The 21,428-nt window shown below is 35.6% G+C and overlaps 1 protein-coding gene across 1 annotated transcript; it reads left to right on the forward strand.

Moving 5' to 3' along the window:
• The first annotated feature begins 3,295 nt into the window (after window positions 1–3,295).
• TERB2 (telomere repeat binding bouquet formation protein 2) lies at window positions 3,296–20,731 on the forward strand. The gene is made up of 7 exons (XM_046652743.1): window positions 3,296–3,359; window positions 3,490–3,571; window positions 4,318–4,457; window positions 6,811–6,872; window positions 10,651–10,736; window positions 15,488–15,576; window positions 20,589–20,731. Exons 1-7 carry the CDS (start codon window positions 3,296–3,298, stop codon window positions 20,729–20,731), a joined length of 666 nt encoding a protein of 221 aa, XP_046508699.1.
• Window positions 20,732–21,428: the final 697 nt, after the last annotated feature.

Here is a 21,428-nt window from a genome sequence, read left to right on the forward strand (position 1 = left end):
CCAGATAATTGGTTATTCTATACTGAATAATTCAAACAACCCCTCTACTTAGAACTCAGATTATAATTAAAGGCACGAATCCTTCTGAGTGTGAATTATAAAACACCAATATGGGACTTCTCTGCTAGAAATAGACTCCGAATGATATTCACTAAGAAGCATGACTGGGCCTATTTAGATATTGTTTTTATCTTAGGCTACAGGAGATGAGGTCGATAGTAATAAAAATATCCTTGTATGAAGTAGAAGGTAAAAGAGGCCCCAGTCAGCGTGCTAGGATTCATTAAGGTGAGAACCTTAAAAGGGGAATGCCTTGCACGTTTCTTTGACTAAGCGGACTTTTAGAATACCAGTGGTAAGATCACTGCACGGTTGTATAATATAGCTGAGAGAAAGGAGAAGAAAAAGACAGTAAAACGGGATTAGCAGGTATTTCCAGGGAAACAGATGCTCTTGATAAATTAATTTCTCAGATGAGTAAAGATGATTTATTCAAGGCCAAATATTTAACTACTTTAGATAAAAAGTATGTCCTCCTAAGTTGACATAGTTTCTTGATTATTTTTCAAACATTAAGTTGTAAAATACACACAGAAGAGTGTATGTAATGTATATGTACAGTTTAGAGAATAAAACAAAAAACAAACACTCATTAATTGACCATCTAGCTTTGGAAACAGAACAGTATCAAAATCTTTGAAGGCCCCTGTGTGCCTCTCTTAGTCCTGAGGAATCACTATTCTACATTTTGTATCTGGCTTTTTCCTTTTGGGAAATAATTCATAGGTATGTTTTTCCAACGAATGTACTATTTAGGTTTTTCTATACTATATATGTATGTATCCCTAACAATACAGTTTCATTATGCCTGTTTTTTGAACATTAAATGAATAGAATCATGTTGTATGTTTCCTCAGCTTTTTTAAAATTCAAAATTATGTTGTATTCCATTGTATGAAAATACAATTTAAATATCCAAACTACTGTTAATCAATAAGTGGTTGTTTCTAGTTTTTTTCTTTTCTTTTTTGGTGGTTGTGGTTGCTATTAGCAACAACGTTGTTATAAATATTATTGTATATGTGTACTGGTAAAGGGGGCAAGAGTTTCTCTGGGTATACGTCTAACAAATGCTGGGACATAGCATATGCACATCTTCAAGTAAGCAATGCTGAACGGTGGTCAAAGCAATTGTGTCGATTTACATTCCCGCTAATAGTGGGAGTTCCCATTAATCTATGTCTTTGCCAATTCATTTTTTCCCAGTAAGGTGGGTACATAACGGTATCTCACTGTAGTTTTAGTTTGCATTTCCCTAATTACCACTGTGACTGAGCATCTTTTCATGTTTATTGGCCATTTAAATTTCCTCATCTATGAAACACCTATTCAGGCGTTCGCCATTTTTCTATTGGGTTGTTTGTCTCACTGATTCATAGGGTTACTTAAACGTTCTGGATCCAAGTCCTTTGTTGGTTATTGGCCCTGCAAATATCTTCTCCTACTGGTTAATACTTGTGTCTTGTTTAAAAAAATCTTTCTCGTGGCTGGCCCTGTGGCCGAGTGGTTAAGTTCACGTGCCCTGCTGCAGGTGGCCCAGTGTTTTGTTGGTTCGAATCCTGGGCGTGGACATGGCACTGCTCATCAAACCACGCTGAGGCAGCATCCCACATGCCACAACTAGAAGGACCCACAATGAAGAATATACAACTATGTACTGGGGGGCTTTGGGGAGAAAAAGGAAAAAAATAAAAATCTTAAAAAAAAAAATCCTTCTCTACTCAGAGACCAGAGAGATATTCTGTTGTAGTCATATATTTTAAAGTTTTGCCTTTCATAGTTATGTGCCTAATAGTTCAATTGACTAGAAAGTAACAAGTACATATGTCATGCACTTAACATAATTTCAATATATTTAAAGCAAAAATTAACAAGAAGAAATTGATAAATCCACACACAAAGTAGGAGATTTTAACATCCCTCTTTCAGTAATAGAAGAATCAGATAATATTAACAAACTTGATCCAGTGACCACGTGTAGAACATTGCACCCAACACCACAGAACATCCAACAGCCTCAGGACTTTCTTTGTAAACACACAGAGAACACTGACCATATACTTCAGTCAGAAGGAAAATTTCAACAAATTTTAAAGGATTATAGTCACACAGGCCATATTCTTTGAGCGTAATGCATTTAAACCAAAAATCAATAACAACAAGATAATTAAATAACCACATGTACTTGGAAATTTTAAAATATTTTAAATAACCATGGATCAAATAATTCCTATTGGAAATCTGAAAATATTTTGAATTGAACGATAATAAAAAATGACATCTCAAAACTGCACACAGTTTAAAGGAAATTTATAGCCTTATGTGCACATATTAGCAAAACAAAGGATGAAAATCAGTCATCTCTTTCAAGAAATTAGAAAAAGAACAGCAATTTAAAACCAAGGAAATTGTAAGAGCAGAAACTAATAATATAGAAAAGAAATATATGAGTATCAACGAAGCCAGAAGTTTGTTCTTTGAAAAGGCTAATAAAATGGAAAAACCTCTGGTGAGGCCAAGAAATAAATACAAGGCATAAATAACTAGTATCAAAAATGAAAAAGGAATCATTGCTACAGAGCCTGCAGACATTAAAAAAGATAATAAAAGGTTTTATGGACAGCTTTATATCAATATTTTTGAAATTTTAGATTAAATGGACCAAACAGCAGAAAAATATAGTTTATCAAAACTCATGCGTGTTTGTGGGGCGGGGGGCAGAGACGAAACTGTAAAAGAAAAACATAATTTTGAGAAATCAAGAAATTTGAACACTGGTAATATTTGACTGTATTAAATTATTATTTTCTTAAGAGTGATACTGGTATTGTGGTTATGTTTTTTCAAAAGTCCTCATCTTTTAGAGAGTCCAACTGAAACACTTATAGATGAAATGATAAAATGAGTTTTGCTTCAAAATAATACTTGATGCTACAGAACGTGCGCCCATGCCCGTACAACACAGCACACTAACTTTGTTAATACTTAGGGTTTAAAATTTACAAGCATGACTGACCCTTCTCCGACGTATTGGGGGAAAAACTAAAAGGCCTCTCCACTCCCCCACAAGTCGGTCCACTCTGTGCGGTAGTAACCGGATCCCTCTTCCTCCTGCCTCAGGCTTTTCCCGCCCATTACCCTGAGAGCCAATCATCGAGCTCGGCTTCAGACCTGGGACCAATCAGCGATCTCTGCTATGGCCCCTCCCCCACGTCCATGGGTACAAGGCGGCGCCATGTTTCAAGGGCAGCGGGGTTGGTTCTGCGGCAGCGTCAGCCATGACCTGAGGCAGTTCTGGGGTAGGAAGCTTGGTGGAAGCGGCGGGTGAGGTGGTGAGGTGGTGAGGTGGTGAGGGAAGCACCCCTCCTCCCTCTGGTGCCTTGGCCCCAGGGTACTCGCTAGGCTCATCCTGTGCTCTTGCCTCCACAGTGGCCGAAGGGGGGACGATCAGTGACCCGAGGGCCGCCGACTTCCTGTTCAGCTGTGATGCCTCCCACCCAGACACGCTGAGGTACCCGAAGGCCACCTTGCAGAGCATGCTGGGTCACCATGAGCCAAGAGTTGGAGATGGAAGTTGGAGTCCACTAATAAATATTGATGATAGGAAGGGACTGGAAACCAGCAAGTTTTCAGTCCTAGATTGGGGGGTGGGGGAGGGGGGTTTAACCTTTTTCCTCTCCTTTCTGCCACGATGGTATGGCCTCCCATCTGGTCCTCAAGTCTCTTCCTGAGTTCCAATCGTGTGTTTCCAGCTGTCTCTCCCACAACGCCACGTGGCGCCTTGTGGACGTGTGTTTAAACCCAATCCCCTGATTGCCTCTCCTACCTGCACCAGATCGTGTGTTCTCAAACTTCACGTCCTCGTAGTTTCTTTTGAATAGAACCCCTGCCCCAATGATCATCCAGTGGCCAAACACCATGGATTGTACCCCTGTATGTTCTTCATAGTCACTGCCACTTAGTACACACCCTAATTACCTCTTGCCAGGGCTGTCACAGGACCTTTCTGAGAGATTACTCTGCCTCCAGTCTGTCCACCTGCCATCCCCCTTCACCTTGCTGTCCGATTTCATTTACAGCTGAGGTCTAATCACCACCCTGGCTGCCCCCCTCCCCATCCCCATACTCCCCAGTCTCCTGATTACCTCACAGATAGTTCTTTCTACTTCCCTTCATTTGTTCTTTTTTTTCTTTTTGAAAGGTTGAATACATTCCTGTTTGTTTCATAACCGAAAATATTTACTTTCTTTCTCCTAGAATATATCAGAGCCTTGATTACATAGAAGATAATGCCACAATTTTTCATGCCTACTATCTCTCTGCAGTCGCTAACGCTGAAATAAAGAACTCGGTGGCTTTAGGTCATTTCATTCTTCCTCCTGCGTGCCTGCAAAAAGGTTAGCAAAGATGGTTTGCGCAAGCTCTGTTAGAAAGCCAGATCCAGCTAGGTCACCCAACTTTACTGATCTCTGTTCTCAGTCAGAGATTTTTTGTTTTTTTATCTTTTAATATAAGTGGAAAAGCATGGACTTTGGAACAGATTGTCGTAGGTGTATATTCTAGCTTCATTTGTTTATCCTGCCTTCACGCATTCACCGAGCTCCTGCTGTGTGCCAGGTTTCAACCCAGATGCTGAAGACTCAGCGGTGAATATCACAGGTGCAGATCTTGCCCTCACAGTGCTCACTGGCTAGGATCCAACACTTACTAGTTTGGTGACCTTTTAGCAACTTCTCTCAAGTCGTTTTGAGGGTAAAATGAGATAATATATTAAGTAGTTTGACATGTGAGCATTCAGTAAATGTTCTTTGCTGGTTTTGGAATTCTTCATTATTTTTCCGAAAATTTTTTCTGATACAAGATTCATTACGATAATAAACCCATATATTTGTATTGTTCTTTATGCTTTTAAAAGTACTTTCACATTTATTATTTCAGTAACCCTGTGAAGTAAAGGGCAAGTAAATAAACTGCTTCTGAGATTGGTTGTTTTCGTTTTCGCTGCTTGGAAACACCCTTTCTTATCCTGTTCTGTTCAAATTCTACCTGTTTTTTATGGGCTAACTTTAAATATCCATTTTTGTAGGTCTTGCATTATTATCCAGTTCTTGATGTATATATCTTAATGTGTATGTGTCCATCCTTAGAAAGACAGATTGAAGTTCGTACAGTTCCCAGTGAGCAGATATTTTTTAAAAAACAAAAAAAACTTGAGAAAGATTTCTATACAAAAACTTTGGAAACCCCAAAGATTGGGTTCCTTCCATAGTTGATGTCCTAGTCAGACCTAGTTATAACTTATAACAGTAAACTGTTTTAAATGGTTATGCAAATAAATTAATGACTGCATAGGGGAATTGATTTATTAAAAAACTGTGCCAATCAGTGAATATCCACCTTCAAGGAGCTTATATTGTAGAATGACTGTCTGATCTGATTTTTTTTTTTTTTTTTGGTGAGGAAGACTGGCCCTGAGCTAATATCTGTTGTCAGTCTTCCTCTTTTTGCTTGAAGAAGATTGTTGCTGAGCTAAAATCTGTGGCAATATTTCTCTATATTTTGTATGTGGGACGCCACCACAGCATGGCTTGATGAGCAGTTTGCAGATCTGCACCCAGCATATGGGCCGGTGAACTCTGGGCCACCAAAGCAGAGTGTTCGAACTTAACCACTAACCACCGGTCTCGCCTCCTATCTGATCTGATTTCAAGTGATCATTCCTATTCTGTCTTTGAGTTTAGTATCTCACATTAAAATGTATTTAAATTTTTAAAAAGTCTGTTTCAAATGAAAACATATTCCTTTTTAAAAATGAAAAGTGTACATTATTGTCCATCTAGACTAGTGTTATCTAGAAGTGTGAGACACAAATTAATTTTAATTAATTTTAATTAATTGCATATTAATTTTAAATTTTCTAGTAGCCACATTAAAAAGAATAAAAAGAAATAGGTGAAATTAATTTTAAGAATATATTTTAAGAATGAATATATTTTAAGAATAGGTTTATATAAATTATTATTTCAGTATATGACCAGCATAAAAATTATTGCAATATTTTACATTCTTTTTTTGATACTAAGTCTTTGAAATCCAGTGCTTATTTTATACTTGGAGCACATCTCAATTTGGACCAGCCACACATTTCAATATGGTACCCACATGTAGCTAGTCTAGGGGCTACTATATTGGACATCATAGGTCTAAAGAAATGTTACCTTCTTGTCCTTGAATGGGCTACTCTGGGGACTTTTGAGATCATTGAGCTAGGATGATGACATAGTCCTTTGACATGCTGGGCCTTAGAGAATTCCTTGAATGACCATGCCTACTAGACATGTTGCTCTTCCATGCTTCTTTTACAAGGTATATTATTAAATTCTTGAGAACCTCTACTCTACAAATTCAGGAATTTTATACCTTTTATTTTGACTGAACAGTTGTCTTCTTTAGTAAAACTTGGCCTAAAGGCGCTGACATCTAATGAAGATATATATTCCAGCGAAAAAAGTTTACAACGATTCTCATAATGCATTGCAATCATCTGGGGAGTTTGTTAGCAATGCAAATTCCTGAGCTCCTCCCCAATAATCTGATTCAATAGGAATCTGCATTTTAAACAAGTATTTTAGTTGCTTTTGATGCAAGTGGAATAACACTGGCCTAGAAATTTCAGACTTCAAGCAAAACTCAGAAAATTCTACAGTTACTTTAAAAAAAATAGTATTGGATTTGTTTTTCTTACCACAGAAATAAGAAGAAAAATTGGTAGTTTTATTTGGGAACAAGACCAGCATTTTCTAATAGAAAAGGTAAGAGTAAATTAAGGTACTTTATTAGAATCCACAGTTTAAAAAATTTTTGAAAGCAATATAATCTTAAAAATGTTTACTTGTGACATGTTAACACCAATGATCCAGATTAAGGAATTTAAAGGGCATGCTTTTATTGAACATCGTCTAGTTCAACATTGTTTTTACAATAGTACATGAGTAAAACTGAGATATTTTTGTATGAATAAAATTATTCACATAAAAAATTTGAACATTTGCTTCTGTCAGTGATATTAAGGGAGTAATAGGTGCACAGTATTTACCAGTTCTTTACTACCGGTGTAAGATTCTGATTAATTAATTCCTGTGTTATGCCATTTGTTAAATGTTTTGAATAACACCCCTTAACAAATGTATACAATACTGAAAACTGTTTTATAGCTTTTGCCATCCTGCCTCAAATTTCCCTATGCTTTTAACTTACTTCAAAATCTTTATGCATAGCCAAATTTAAGATAATTTGAACATCAAAAAGAATAATTAGGGGCTGGCCCCGTGGTGCAGTGGTTAAGCTCACACGTTCCCCTTCAGTGGGCCAGGGTCTGCCAGTTCAGATCCCCAGTGTGGACATGGCACCGCTTGACAAGCCATGCTGTGGCAGGCGTCCCACATATAAAGTAGAGGAAGATGGGCACAGATGTTAGCTCAGGGCCAGTCTTCCTCAGCAAAAAGAGGAGGCTTGGCAGCAGATGTTAGCTCAGGGCTAATCTTCCTCAAAAAAAAAAAAAAAAGAAGAAGAATGACAGTAATGGATTACAATACATTGAATTAAAAAGAATCAATGATTCCATAGTGATACTCCAAAAGTACAAAGAAAGAAGAAAAAGAACAGGAGGAAGGACGGGTGGAAAAAAGGTGGGAAGAAAGGAAGGCAGAAAGAAGGGATGGAAGGAAGGAAAAGTTGAGATAAGGGAAATTTTCCTTACAAAATAGCAACTAATAAATATAGAAAGGATGATAGAATAGAAAATCACCCTCCTACCATTCCCCATAAAATAATTGACTTAGGCAAGGATCATAATAGATATTAAAACCATGTTCTCAAATTATCACCCCACAGATTACTTACTAATTACCAGGGTAAGGAATGTACCTTTACAATGGAGAGATCTGGCAGACATCACCTTAACCAACTGATCAGATTTAGCATCACCAATACTAGAACAACTTGGTGTGATAAAATAAAAAGTACACAGTATTATCTATGTAGTGTTCTTGTTCAAAATGCTTAACCTGAATCTAATTATAAGTAAACATTCAGACAATTCCAGAATATGTGACATAGCAAAAACAACTAATTGGCTTAGACTCTTTTAAATGATGTCATAAAAAACAAAAAGAAAGATTGTTCTAGATTAAGAGACATAACAACCAAATGTGATGTATAAACCTTGATTGGATCCTTGAGTTTTTAGAGTAAAATTTAAAAAAACATTTTGAGAACAATGAGGAAAATTTAAATATGTACTGTATATTAGGTGATATTAATGTTAATTTTCTTAAGTGTGTAGTGGTATTATAAAGATAAAAGAATTTTTTTTAGAAAATGCATGGTAAAGATTAAGGAGTGAAATCTCATAATATCTGCAAATATTTTTAAATGGTCCAGCAAAAATAAAAAGTGAGAAAGAGAGGGCATGCATAAGTGGTAAAAATATTAAGACTTTGTGAATCTAGGCAAAAGTTATATAGTACTTATTGTATTATTCTTTAACTTTTCGGTAAATTTGAAATTTTTCAAAATAAAAAGTTAGGGAGAAAATCTTTAAAATAGTCTAAAGCCAAGGAATTAACTTATACATTTTGTATTCCTCTCATTAATTTGTTTTTTTCTTCCCAAAGTATCATCTTCTGAAAATAATATTTCCTTTCGTATCTTTGGCTATGTTGTACCAAGGACCAAAATATCTAATCCTTGACTTGTCACACTGTTTCTAGGGACATGAGTGGTGATAGAATAGTTATTATTTAACAATAGTTATTGAATATATTGGAACTTTAGAGCTAAAAAGGTCCTTAAAGATCGTTAATTTAAGCATTCAGCTTTAGAAATGAGAAAACTGAGGTAAAGAGAGGGTGAAGACCTGTCTTAGTTCCCATAGCCAGCTATTAGCAAGGAGGAACCAAATTTTCTCAGCTCCAACCCAATCCAATGATTTTTCTATTAAAAAATTAGTGGAACATATCTGTATTGACTGTTGACTCTAGAAATTGTATGGTGATGTGATAAAAGATTTTGTTAGTTCTTTCAAAATATTGATTAATATTGAATATTAGCCAATTATAATAATGTAACCAATGGTTATATACGTAGAAGGTACTTCATTGAATGGCAACAACAAGGGTAAATCTGGAAAGTAATTTGGGGAACATTATTATTGTTTGGAGTGGATTTGTGACCCAAATACAGAAATCTTTTAATGGCATATTAAGCAAATATATTATGTGATAGACACCAGTATCTGAGTCACTTTCACATAGTCTTTTGGAAAAGCTTAATATACATTTAGTTCTTTCATAAATCCATAGCTAAATACTCCACTTCAGTTTTGAAGGGGAAACGTAATTTCTTCAGCTTACTTCGTATTTTTGATTTGTAGCTCACAGGAAGCCTAGGAATCTTCAAGTCAAGAATTTTAAGAAAATTCAAATTAATAACATTTTTTTGGTATCCTCCTTTATTTATTTATTTATTTATTTTTTTAAAGATTTTATTTTTTCCTTTTTCTCCCCAGAACCCCCCGGTACATAGTTGTGTATTCTTTGTTGTGGGTTCTTCTAGTTGTGGCATGTGGGACGCTGCCTCAGCATGGTCTGATGAGCAGTGCCATGTCCGCGCCCAGGATTGGAACCAAAGAAACACTGGGCCGCCTGCAGCGGAGCGCGCGAACTTAACCACTCAGCCACGGGGCCAGCCCCAGTATCCTCCTTTTTTTAAAACTAAAAAGTAATATGACCACATGAGGGCAAATTTCAAAAATTGAAAAGAGAATCAAATCAGTCAAAGTTTTACTGTCTAGTATAACCACAGCTGATATTGTAAAAGTTCTGGTCTTTCTTTATCTCTAAAAATACATAGTATAATTTTGTGTGTGTGTACAAAATTGTGTTTTTCCCGCCAAACTAGAGTGAATGCACTAAGTATATGAATGTTTTTATGACTTTTGATATATATTGCCAATTTGCTGTTTTGCTTTTTTTAAAATTAAAGTCACATAGGTTTATAACATTATATAAATTTCAGGTGTACATCATTATACTTTGACTTCTGTATAGACTGCATCGTGTTCACCACCAAAAGTCTAGTGGCCATCCATCACTGTACACGTGGGCCCTTTACCTCTTTCACCCTCTCCCTATCCCTTTCCCCCCTGGAGAGGATGTGGAGAAAAAGGAATCTTTGTACACTGCTGATGGGAATGTAAATTGGTGGAGCCGTTATGGAAAACAGTATGGAGTTTCCTCAAAAAATTAAAAATAGAAATACCATATGACCAGCTCTTCCACTTCTGGATATTTATCCAAAGAACATGAAAATACTAATTTGAAAAGACACATGCACCCCTATGTTCATCACAGCATTATTCACAATAGCTAAGACATGGAAGCAACCAAAGTGCCCATCCACAGATGAATAGATAAAGAAGATGTGGTATATATATACATTGGAATGCTTTTTTGCCTTTTTAAAAAACATTGTTGATTGAATTATTGGTGTGCTGATTTTTTAAAATGTGATTTCTTTTGCTATCCACAGCATGATGAAGTAACACCAAATGAAATAAAGTCCCTTGGAGAAAGCAGTAAACTAGCAACAGATCACGAAAAAGAATTATCCAAAAGGTATTGAATTTGTATACTTCGTTGATATTCAATTCAGTGTAGACATCTTTGAGTGCTGTGTGTTTATCTCATTTAATTTTTTTTTTTGAGGAAGATTAGCCCTGAGCTAACTACTGCCAACCCTCCTCTTTTTGCTGAGGAAGACTGACCCTGAGCTCACATCCATACCCATCTTCCTCTACTTTACACGTGGGACGGCTACCACGGCATGGCTTTTGCCAAGTGGTGCCATGTCCGCACCCAGGATCCGAACTGGTGAACCCCGGGCCGCCGAGAAGCGCAACATGCAAACTTAACTGCAGCACCACCGGGCCAGCCCTTCATTTAATTTTCACAGTCTTCTTATGAGATTGATATTATCATTATCGCCATTGCCATTTTACAGAAAAAGAGATCTATGATTAGAGAGATTAAGTAATTTGGCCAAAGTCATAAAACGTTTATTAAGTGGAGAGAAGCAGGCTTTGAACTGGGTCTAATTCCAGAGCCCATGCATTTAACTACTATGCTAGACTATCCTTGCAGAAAAGAATAGAGAATATTATGTATATTATGATTAGTTACACTATTTTTAAAATATATGAATTTTTAAATAAGGGAATATACTAAATATTAGCAGTAGTTTTATTAGGATTGGAAGATCTAAGTGATTTCCTCTTTTCCAAATTGTAATGTAGTTATTTTGGTTTAAGGAATTAAATTTAAAAAGACTTGCCATTTGTTAGGGCCAATCTATGAGAAGTCCCCTTGTTCCAGGCTTATTCATTGTCTAGTCATAAGTCTATATTTTCCAGTTCAGTAGTTTTCAAATATTCGTAGGGAGCATTAGTTATTCAAAAGTCTGGTATTTACTGCTGAAATAACAGTGATCAAATAGTGGGTGTTTTTCTTTGATATAAAAGTTAATGGGTTTAACTTATATAGTTTTTTCAATTTTTTTTTAAAGATTTTATTTTTTTCCTTTTTCTCCCCAAAGCCCCCCAGTACATAGTTGTGTATTCTTCTTTGTGGGTCTTTCTAGTTGTAGCATGTGGGATGCCGCCTCAGCGTGGTTTGATGAGCGGTGCCATGTCCACGCCCAGGATTCGAACCAAGGAAACACTGGGCCGCCTACAGCAGAGTGTGCGAACTTAACCACTCGGCCACGAGGCCAGCCCCCAGTTTTTTCCATTTTAAGTTTTTCTCCAAAAATTTTTTCTTATATCTTTTGTGAATACTATTTGGTTTGTTATGATTTGCTGTGAGTTATCTGATTTAACACAAAGTTGTGTATTTAATTATTTTAAGTTTAGTAAACCATTGCTTCATGGTCCTGTGACTTGTAGATATTCTACCACTTAAGTTTGAGAATCCATATTCTAGGTCTTTGGGGTCTCTATGTATAGCACTCCTTGGACCTTACTTGTTATGCTTTTTGAGATAAGAAAGTGGTAAGGAGAGGATAGAAAAAAAGAGAATGGAAGAGGTGAGACCATGAAGATATTCTTAAGGGATTAAAAGAGGAGAAAATGGTTATCTTAAGTGACCTTGAAGAGAAGACTTGGAAATAGAAAATAAAAAGTAACTTCCAGTGATTTACTTGACTAGAAAAGATAGCAGGTATATAAACTCTTTAAGAAATGGTTGTCCTGTAAAACACAGAAGCCATAAAGGAAAAGATTGAGAAATATGACTACCAAAAATATTTTAAACTTGTACATGGCAATAAAAATACCACAAACCAAGTCAAAAGAAAAATATACACTGGGGAAAACATTTGACAAAGGTTAGTTTCATTAATATGCAAAGAAGGCATACAAATCTGGGGAAAATATATCCAATCCAATAACAACAAGAAAACTAGCCAAAAGATACAAATAGACACCTTAGGTAGGTGTCTGCCTAGAGCTTTTTCTTTGTAGAACCACCAGAGGGTGGAGTGTGAACATAGATAAAATATGCTTTGACGCTCTCATGAAGCATTTATTTTGTTGGCATACTACTAGTGATATTGAACACTAAGAGGTGAACTAATTATTGAACACTTGCTAAACACAAGACACTTGTGAGCTAAGCAGTTTACAGTATTTCATTTGGTTTTCACACCTTTATGAGATAGATAATTACTACTAGCCCCATTTTTACAATTGAGAAAACAGCTTCAGAGAGCTAAATAATTCACCCAGTATTACTTAAGTAGCGAAGCTGAATTTGAAACCAAGTCTAGCTGATCTAGAGTCCAAACTCTTAATCACTGTACTGTTTTCCCTTCCCAATATGTTCCCCAGTCTTCTTAAAATTGCATGAATTTTTGTTTTTCTTGTTTTTAATTATTTTATTATAAATGTAATGCATGTAATTTGTTAAAAGGGAAAATCCAGAAAGAATAAAGAAAATTTAAATTATAAGCAACCCCACCACTCGGAGATAACCACCATCAACATTAATACCTTTCTTGCTAGTTTTATACAAATACACACATTAAATAAAGTTGAGGTTAGACCACATATATGGTCTGTCTCTTGATTTCCCATTTAGTATTCTCTAGGCAGTTTTCCATTTTGAAAAACTTTATTTGATATTTTAATTTGAAATGGCTGTATATGGTATTTCATCTTATTGTTTGTTTAACCAACTTCCTTTTAAAAAATATATTTTAATTGTTTACAATATTTAATTGTTAATATATTTAATTGTTTAATTGTGGCACCTTCATAAAAATCTTTTTAAAAATAAATCTTTCTCTACTTTTTGATAATTTTCTTAATGTAAATTCTCAGATGTGGAATTTCCCTCTCTTTACCTCAGTTTTTTTCATTTCTAAAACTGAATGATTAAATTAATGATCTATTAAATTAGCACAAGACTTCTTAATAATACTAATTGATGAGGATGCGATGAGACCAACACTGGTGGTAGTTTAAATTTGTACTTTTGTGGGAAGCAACTAACAATAGGCATCATAGCCTTTAAAAATATTAATATTTTGCTTCTTTTAAGATTATTCCTAGATTTTTTTTTCATTCTATTATAAATTTGCCTCCTATTAGATCTAACACATGGCTGTTCAAGTGAGTTTTAGAATTATTTTTTTCTTAAGCTCTAAAATCCCTTTGAAATTTTATGGAGAATTGTGTTAAACTTAAATTTGAGAAGAATTGTTGTCTTTATAATTTCAAATATTCCTATACAGGAGAATGCTTTTTGTTTTTCTTTGTTTTTCTTTTCTATATCTCAGTAAAGTTTCCTATTTTTCTACATATAGAATCATAAATTTCTTGTTATGGTTATTACTAGATTTTTATGAGTTTTGTTGCTGTTTTGGATGGGATAATTTTTTCCATTTTATTTTTTTATTAGTTATTGCTGTTAAACAGGAAAGTTTTGATTTGGGGGTATTTATATTATATCTACTGACCTGGAATCTTTAAGATTCTAAGAATGTTTCAGTTGATTCTCTTGCTTTGCAGGGTACACTGTCATATAGTTTGTAATAATGAGAGTATTCCTTCTTCCTTTTCACTAGATATGTCTTCCATTTTTTTCTCTCCCCTCCCACAACTCTGTTGCTTGGCCAGAAATTTTAGAACCATGATAAGTAATAATAATGATAATGGATATCCTTGTTGAGTCCCTGATTTCTCTGGGAACACTATTTTGCTTTATTTGTAGGTTGTCATCCTAACTGAGCTATAGTTTCTTTTAGAAAAGCTTATATGAAATCTAATTTTTAGACAAATTGAAAATAAAGCCTTTACTATCACTCAGTATGACTTGAGACTTTTTGGAAAATAATAAATTTAAGGATGACCTCAATTTTTGATTATTGAACTTTTTATTTTCACATAATTGTATTATCTATTGGTTATACATAGTCTAAATATAGTACACATTGTTATCTGGCACAAGTAGAAAATAGGATATTTTAGTTGAAAGCTGCTTATAGTTAATTGTACTATACAACCATATTCAGAATAATTTAACTTTTTTTTGTGTGTGTAACTTGGAAGTCACTTCAAAATCTTAGTGTAGGGGGCCGGCCCGGTGGCACAGCAGTTAAGCGTTCGCGTTCCGCTTCCGCAGCCTGGGGTTCGCTGATTCTGATCCCGGGTGCGGACATGGCACCGGTTGGCAAGCCATGCTATGGTAGGTGTCCCACATATAAAGTAGAGGAAGATGGGCACGGATGTTAGCTCAGGGCCAGTCTTCCTCAGTGAAAAGAGGAGGATTGGCAGCAGTTAGCTCAGGGCTAATCTTCCTCAAAAAAAAAAAAAAAAAATCTTAGTATACTTCATGGTTTTCCTAGACATCACTTTTTACTTATTTTGAAGTATGGAAGTACTAGTTAATAGAGTTCCAATTATTTGAACACTGAATAGCAGAAAATGCTGTGATCATTTAAAATAGAGTCTACTATGCTTTTCTTTTGGCATATTTAAGATTATATATGTATATACGTATTTTATCTAATTATAAAGTATTATTGAATTATTATGCTTTCAAGAATCTTGGGGAAAAGACCCAGGCCTCTATATACTCAATAGATATTTATTTTGTGAAGTGGCCAAGAAAAGCAAAAATATCTATACAGACCCTTGTAGTACTTATAAGCATGAAAGATGTTCACTCTTAACATTTTCACCCAATCAGACTAAAGTCTGATCAAAGAGCAATTAGATTACTATATATATTGCCTAGAATAATTTCTCATTTGTAAAACAACTCCAAAAAAACAAATAGAAATATGACTTTCTGTATGTTTCATCTTACAGCACAGAAAAACGTTTTATAAGGACTCCAGTTGTAGAAAAGCAGATGTACTTCCCTCTTCAGAATTATCCAGTGAACAACATGGTAACAGGTAATTTAAAATAAAATTTAAAGTAAACCCAAGTAGGGAAGAAAAAAGGGAATATTTTGTGCAATAAAGCTGTTGTACTAGCCTAGCAAGTAGAGCCCCGTCTATTATATGTGCTAATAGAGGAGACATCTCACATTAAATAAATTAGTCTGCAGAATTGACCCAAAGATAGGCCCCATATTTTCTGTGTTAAAACGTTGGTCTATAGGTAGGGTCCCTGTTTATACAAGACAATCCCAGTTTATGCCTGTTGTCCTGGCTTCAGTTTTTACTCTCAAGTGGCCCAATTTGGAAGATAAATTATGTGGGTAACTCTAATCATGGTTCCCTTTGAGAATCTGATGCTTATTTGTTGAATCCTATGTTCATAGGCCCCTTTCCCTAAGCATAAACACATACACACATAACATATGAATTTTACATATAATTTAAAGAGGCTCACATATGCCCAGAAGCCCATTCATGGATCACCCAAGTGTCCATGGTTTCCATACTTGGGGTTCCTAGTGCCCAACATAAAGAGAAGACAGCTAACTGAGGCTGACATTGAGAGGGTGGAACAAAGGGAACCAGCTGAAAAGTGGCCCCTGGGATTTGGATAGTGCTGAGCGAGGTGGATATTTGGATACTTTGATCTGGGTAATATTCATAAGGTCACAGATAATTTTAAAAATAGAGGTTTTTAAAAAATAGTTTTTAAAACACAGCAATTTAAGAAGCATAGGTTTTTGAAATTGCATTTAAAAAATAATTTGTATATTTATCATTTTCTCTTTACTTAGCAGTGTCAAAACTACCTCTTACAACTAGTCCACAAATTCCCAGATGTCTTCTCTCATGTTACTATCGCTTCTAACCATTCTGTCTCTCCATTTGTTTTACTATTTTTTTCTTATGTTCATTTGAGCAATATAAAATAGTCTTTAGAAAAGTACTTTTTTAAAAAGAACTTCCAATGTGTAGTTTGGAGCTGAGTCTTGAAGACATCAAAGAAAACTGCTACCCAGCTATCATAATAGAAAAGTCAATTCTGGGAATCTTAGGAGCAATTGTGGACTGCAAAAGACAATGAACTAAATAGAAATACTTAAATTCTAAGATTGGAAGCAGCTGGCTGCTGCCCAGATTTACCCCAAAGACTAAACATTCAGATGAAATGTAGGTACCTTAAACCATGGTTATGGTATATCACTGGTATTGATTTTGCTCAGGCAACTCCATCAGGTACTAAATGTCTCATTTTCATTTGGACTTACCAAGTTTTTGATAACATATTGAAAAGATCAATGATAAATATTAAAATCAGCCGTACAATAAAGACAAATGCTTAGATTTGGACATGTAACAATGCTGCTCTATGTTTCACTGCTGTCTGACTGTTAAAAAAAAATGACAGTGTTATATAAACAAACTAAAAAGAACTGTAAAAATAATTAGTCGGAATTTTTAAAGTATAATTTTAACCTATGGTAATCTTTTGTTGATTTTATTGGTAGAACTAAAGTAAAATTTTCTGATTTCTTTATTTGCTTAACTGAATATTTTCTTTATCTTTCTACATTAAATTTTTAAATAGCACTTTCTTGGAAGAAAGCTTCATTTTTTAGAGATAATTCATTTGTCTTTAATTTTGATGTGAAGTGACAAGTACTTTGTTTTTTAATTTTAATTTAATTTTTTTTTTGAGGAAGACTAGCCCTAAGCTAACATCTGCCAATCCTCCTCTTTGTTTACCGAGGAAGACTGGCCCTGAGCTAACATCCGTGCCCATCTTCCTCTATTTTATATGTGGGACGCCTACCGCAGTATGGCTTGCCAAGCAGTGCCATGTCTGCACCCGGGATCCAAACCAGCAAACTCCTGGCCACCGAAGCAGAAGGTGCACACTTAACCGCTGAGCCACTGGGCCGGCCCCTCGTTTTTTTATCATACCCATCTGCTTGTACGGGAAGGAGTAACTTCTTGCTGGGAAAATCAGCTTGTGTTAATCAAAAATGTAGTCATGACAGTTGTAATTTAGGCAGTGGTATCAATTTTTGTGACTACAACTTGACTCTTCCTCAAAATGGGCTGGGTTCAACTCAATGAATGTTAAATCTCTTAAAATAAAACTGATTGGTTGGTTTGTTGTAGAAAATACAAGTTGGAGCTATACCCTAGAACAGGGTTCCTCGGTCCTGGAATTATTGGCATTTTAGGCCAGATAATTCTTTGTTGGAGAGGGTGACTCTGGCCTCTGCCCACTAGATGCCAGTAGCATCCCATTTAGCCCTCCCACTTTGTGACAACCAAAAATATTTCCAGGTATTGCCAGATGTCCCATAAAATATCAAAGGATTTTTTTTTTTTATCTGTTTTTCGCTTTTGGCTGGAATTAACTGCTCTCAGTCTGATGTTACTAGTAATCACCCATGATAAGAAGTTCTGATTGACAGGTACATGTGTGATTAATAAAAGAAAAAAATTACTACTGATTATAAATATCTTGCAGTCAAAAATTTCAAACCAAAAAGTTCTGGTAATTAAAAGTTTGGGAACCTATGATAGATACTGTTTTAGTTATCTATTGCTGTGTAACAAATTTCTCCAAAACTTAGCAGGTTAAAACAATGAACGTTTACTATTTCGTAGTTTTTGAGGGCCAGGAATCCAGGAGCATGTTAATTGGATACTTCTGTCTCAGCATTCTTCATAGGTTGCATTCAGGTTGTCAGCAAGGCTGCAGTTATTTCAAGGCACAACTGGGACTGGAAAATCCATTTCAAAACTCATTCATGTGGTTGTTGACAGGCCTTGGGTCTTTGCTGGGTTTTGGCCAAAGGCTTCAAGTTCTCACCAATTGGGCCTCTCCATGAGGCCTGTTCACAACATGGTAGCTTGTTTTCGTCAGAGTGAGAAATGCAAGAGAGAAAAAGAGTGTGCCCAAGACAGAAGCCACTGTCTTTTTTATATCTACTCTCAGAAGTGACCATACTATGGCTTCTGCTATGTGCTATTGGTCAGCTAGACCAACACAAGTACAAAGTGGGAGGAGACTGCACCAATTTGTGAATACCGGGAGATAGGGATCACTCAGGGCTATCTGGGAGACTGGCTAGTACAGACATATACGGAATTGTTCCCCCAAGAATGCCCTTCCTAGGAACTCTCTTTTCTTCCTCCTAGTTCATCTGGATTACATGGGAACAATCATTTTCTGAAACATGAGCTTGCTCCTCATCCCCAACAGTTGCTTTGGGAGTGAACACCTGATTTGAGCTGGGCCACTCACAGCTCTTTCTGTGGATTTTTAGACATGGAATGCAGCAAGTTAAATCATTCTTATCCAGGGGACCATAGCCCTAAAACATGAAACTTAGGAGTTATCAGTGGCCATGTTTTCTAACCCTAAAGAGAGCCAACTTGCCTCAAGAGAGGAAAATGAAACTAACGTGCAGAGAAAAACTGGAGAACAGGGAGACGGCCATGAGAACGGGTTCTAGTTACTTCTGAGGCCCAGCAATATGTCTGCCTTCCTCACCTCTTGGTTGATACGGCACTGTCCTTCCAGTAAACTCCCCTTTTGTTTAAGCAGGTTTAAATTGGGAGTCTGTCAACTTCAGCCTGCAGTCCTAACTACTTCAAACTGCCACAATAATCCATTTCTGATGCATAAATGTCCTATCCTTCTTATACTTACAGGAATATTTTTATTAATGTAGTAATTATTATTATTTTTTTAAAAGATTTTATTTTTTTCTTTTTCTCCCCAAAGCCCCCCAGTACATAGTTGTATATTCTTCGTTGTGGGTCCTTCTAGTTGTGGCATGTGGGACACTGCCTCAGCATTGTTTGATGAGCAGTGCCATGTCCGTGCCCAGGATTCGAACCAACGAAACACTGGGCTGCCTGCAGCAGAGCACACGAACTTAACCACTTGGCCACAGGGCCAGCCCCTGTAGTAATTATTTTTAAAATTATTACCCTCACACATATCTTTAGAAACTTCACATAGTGTATATGTACAATTAACTAAAGATTAATATTTTTCTGCACTAGTTTATTTTACACAGAAACCTAGCCTTTAGGCAAAGATCATGAACCATATGGAGTATAGTAATAGTGCTTCAAGAGATTTTCTGAAGTAAATGACTATAATTAAAATATCTTTAAAGATACTAATCAATTTTATATAATTAGATTCAGTTAATTTATTAACTGTCGATTTATTATCTATTATTAGAAACAATCAAACTATATCCATAGATGTCCTTTTGATGGTGGTTCTAAATTCAATCAGCCTTGAGTTCTACCAGAATTTTTTTCATATAATATTTACTTTCAAATTAGGTTTCAATTTTAGTATAAACCACAAACACATTACACATAAAATATAATCACTCAGATAAGCAATTGCTATCAAGGTAATATTGCTTAAAGTCATTGGGTCCTTGAGCTCTCCTCATTCTAGGTGTTCTTTCTGATACTCATATCTGTTTCAGATTATTAGTGAAATCAAAATTTCTCACACCCATAACCTTTGCTGACTAAGCAGCAATATTGACTTTCCCATTAATTTTTAATTAAAGAATGTTATCCCAGTGTTAGCAGTGCGGGAAAGTGTTGCCTACTCTACTAGGGAAGATGAGGTGTTGGTGCTGTTAGTAGCTTAGCTGGACAAATAATAGTTCTAAGTGATCACACTCTAAGTCAGGCACACTTACCAGTTATTTTGGTCCAGGTACTGTTATGTTCCATCCCTAACTTAGACATCACACTCTCAGTAGTCAAAGTGGCCAATCAAGTATCTGTGTTTTAAAAGGAGGTAGAAGGCTGGGGGGAGCGAAGAGGGGGAAGGAGGGTGTTCTCTGATGATTATCAAGTTTCAGAGAGAATCTTCTCACTGGTATTAGTTCTTATTTTTACTTCTTTTCTAAAAACATTCTTTAGAAATTTTAATTCTAATAAATCAAAGACACTGAAAAGCAGATAGTACTATAGGATTTCAAATATATATTTTTTTTATTTTGTAGGTTATATATCAATTGATGCCATGAAGAAATTCCTTGGGGAGCTACATGACTTCATTCCTGGAAGCTCAGGATATTTGGCATACCATGTTCAAAATGAAATTAACATGTCTGCTATAAAAAACAAGTTGAAGAGAAAATATTAAGTTAAATTGTCCTTATATCTGGGCATTTATTTTCTATTACCATAGGTTACAAAATATTACCAAAGGTGTGCATAATTTTAAATTCTCCTCTTTGGGACAGGGGGATGGGGAAATGGGGAAGAAGTCTTCTTTCTTTCTCAAAATGTGTCTTTAGGAAATTCAGAATCATTTTGGCTTTGTCTTTTGACATTTGAGCTGGACTTTTTCCCCAGCTTGTAACATTATGTCCACAAATTCTGAATGCACCGTTGTTATGGAGTAATTGTCATTGAAATATACTTCATAAGAAATCTCTCTCTCTCTTTCTCTCTCTGTCAGATGTTCTTTTTGCTTTGACATTCTATTATATATTTTTTTCTAGGGTCAATGCTGTGAATGCTAAGTTTTATGATTCTGGTCATCTTATTTTGATTTTAAAAAGTTAGAGTGCTATAGTTGAGTTCTGAAGTACTGTTTCTGGCTTGAAAAATATGGAGTAACACAGTTTAATAATTCTGACTTCATATGTGGACAGTTTCTGATAATAAATATATCAGAAGTGATTATAAACAAGTGTTATATCATCTGAAATGAACTCGCAAGGCACCTTAGAATCTCAGTGCTGGAAAGAACCTTAGAAAACTAGTCCAACCCGTTGATTGTTTCTAATGAGGAAATGAAGGCCTTGAGAGGGTATCTTGCCTAGGATGACTAATTC

Source organism: Equus quagga, chromosome 2, assembly GCF_021613505.1.
Source record: "Equus quagga isolate Etosha38 chromosome 2, UCLA_HA_Equagga_1.0, whole genome shotgun sequence".
Lineage (NCBI taxonomy): Eukaryota > Metazoa > Chordata > Mammalia > Perissodactyla > Equidae > Equus > Equus quagga.

What these genes read in the sequence shown, in the direction of transcription:
- TERB2 (XM_046652743.1), top strand. Translation starts at nt 3,296, where the DNA reads ATGTTTCAAGGGCAGCGGGGTTGGTTCTGCGGCAGCGTCAGCCATGAC. An exon ending in TGACCTGAGGCAGTTCTGGG is followed by an intron (nt 3,360 to 3,489) that starts GTAGGAAGCTTG and finishes TTGCCTCCACAG; the next exon opens with TGGCCGAAGGGGGGACGATC. An exon ending in GAAAAAGAATTATCCAAAAG is followed by an intron (nt 10,737 to 15,487) that starts GTATTGAATTTG and finishes TTCATCTTACAG; the next exon opens with CACAGAAAAACGTTTTATAA.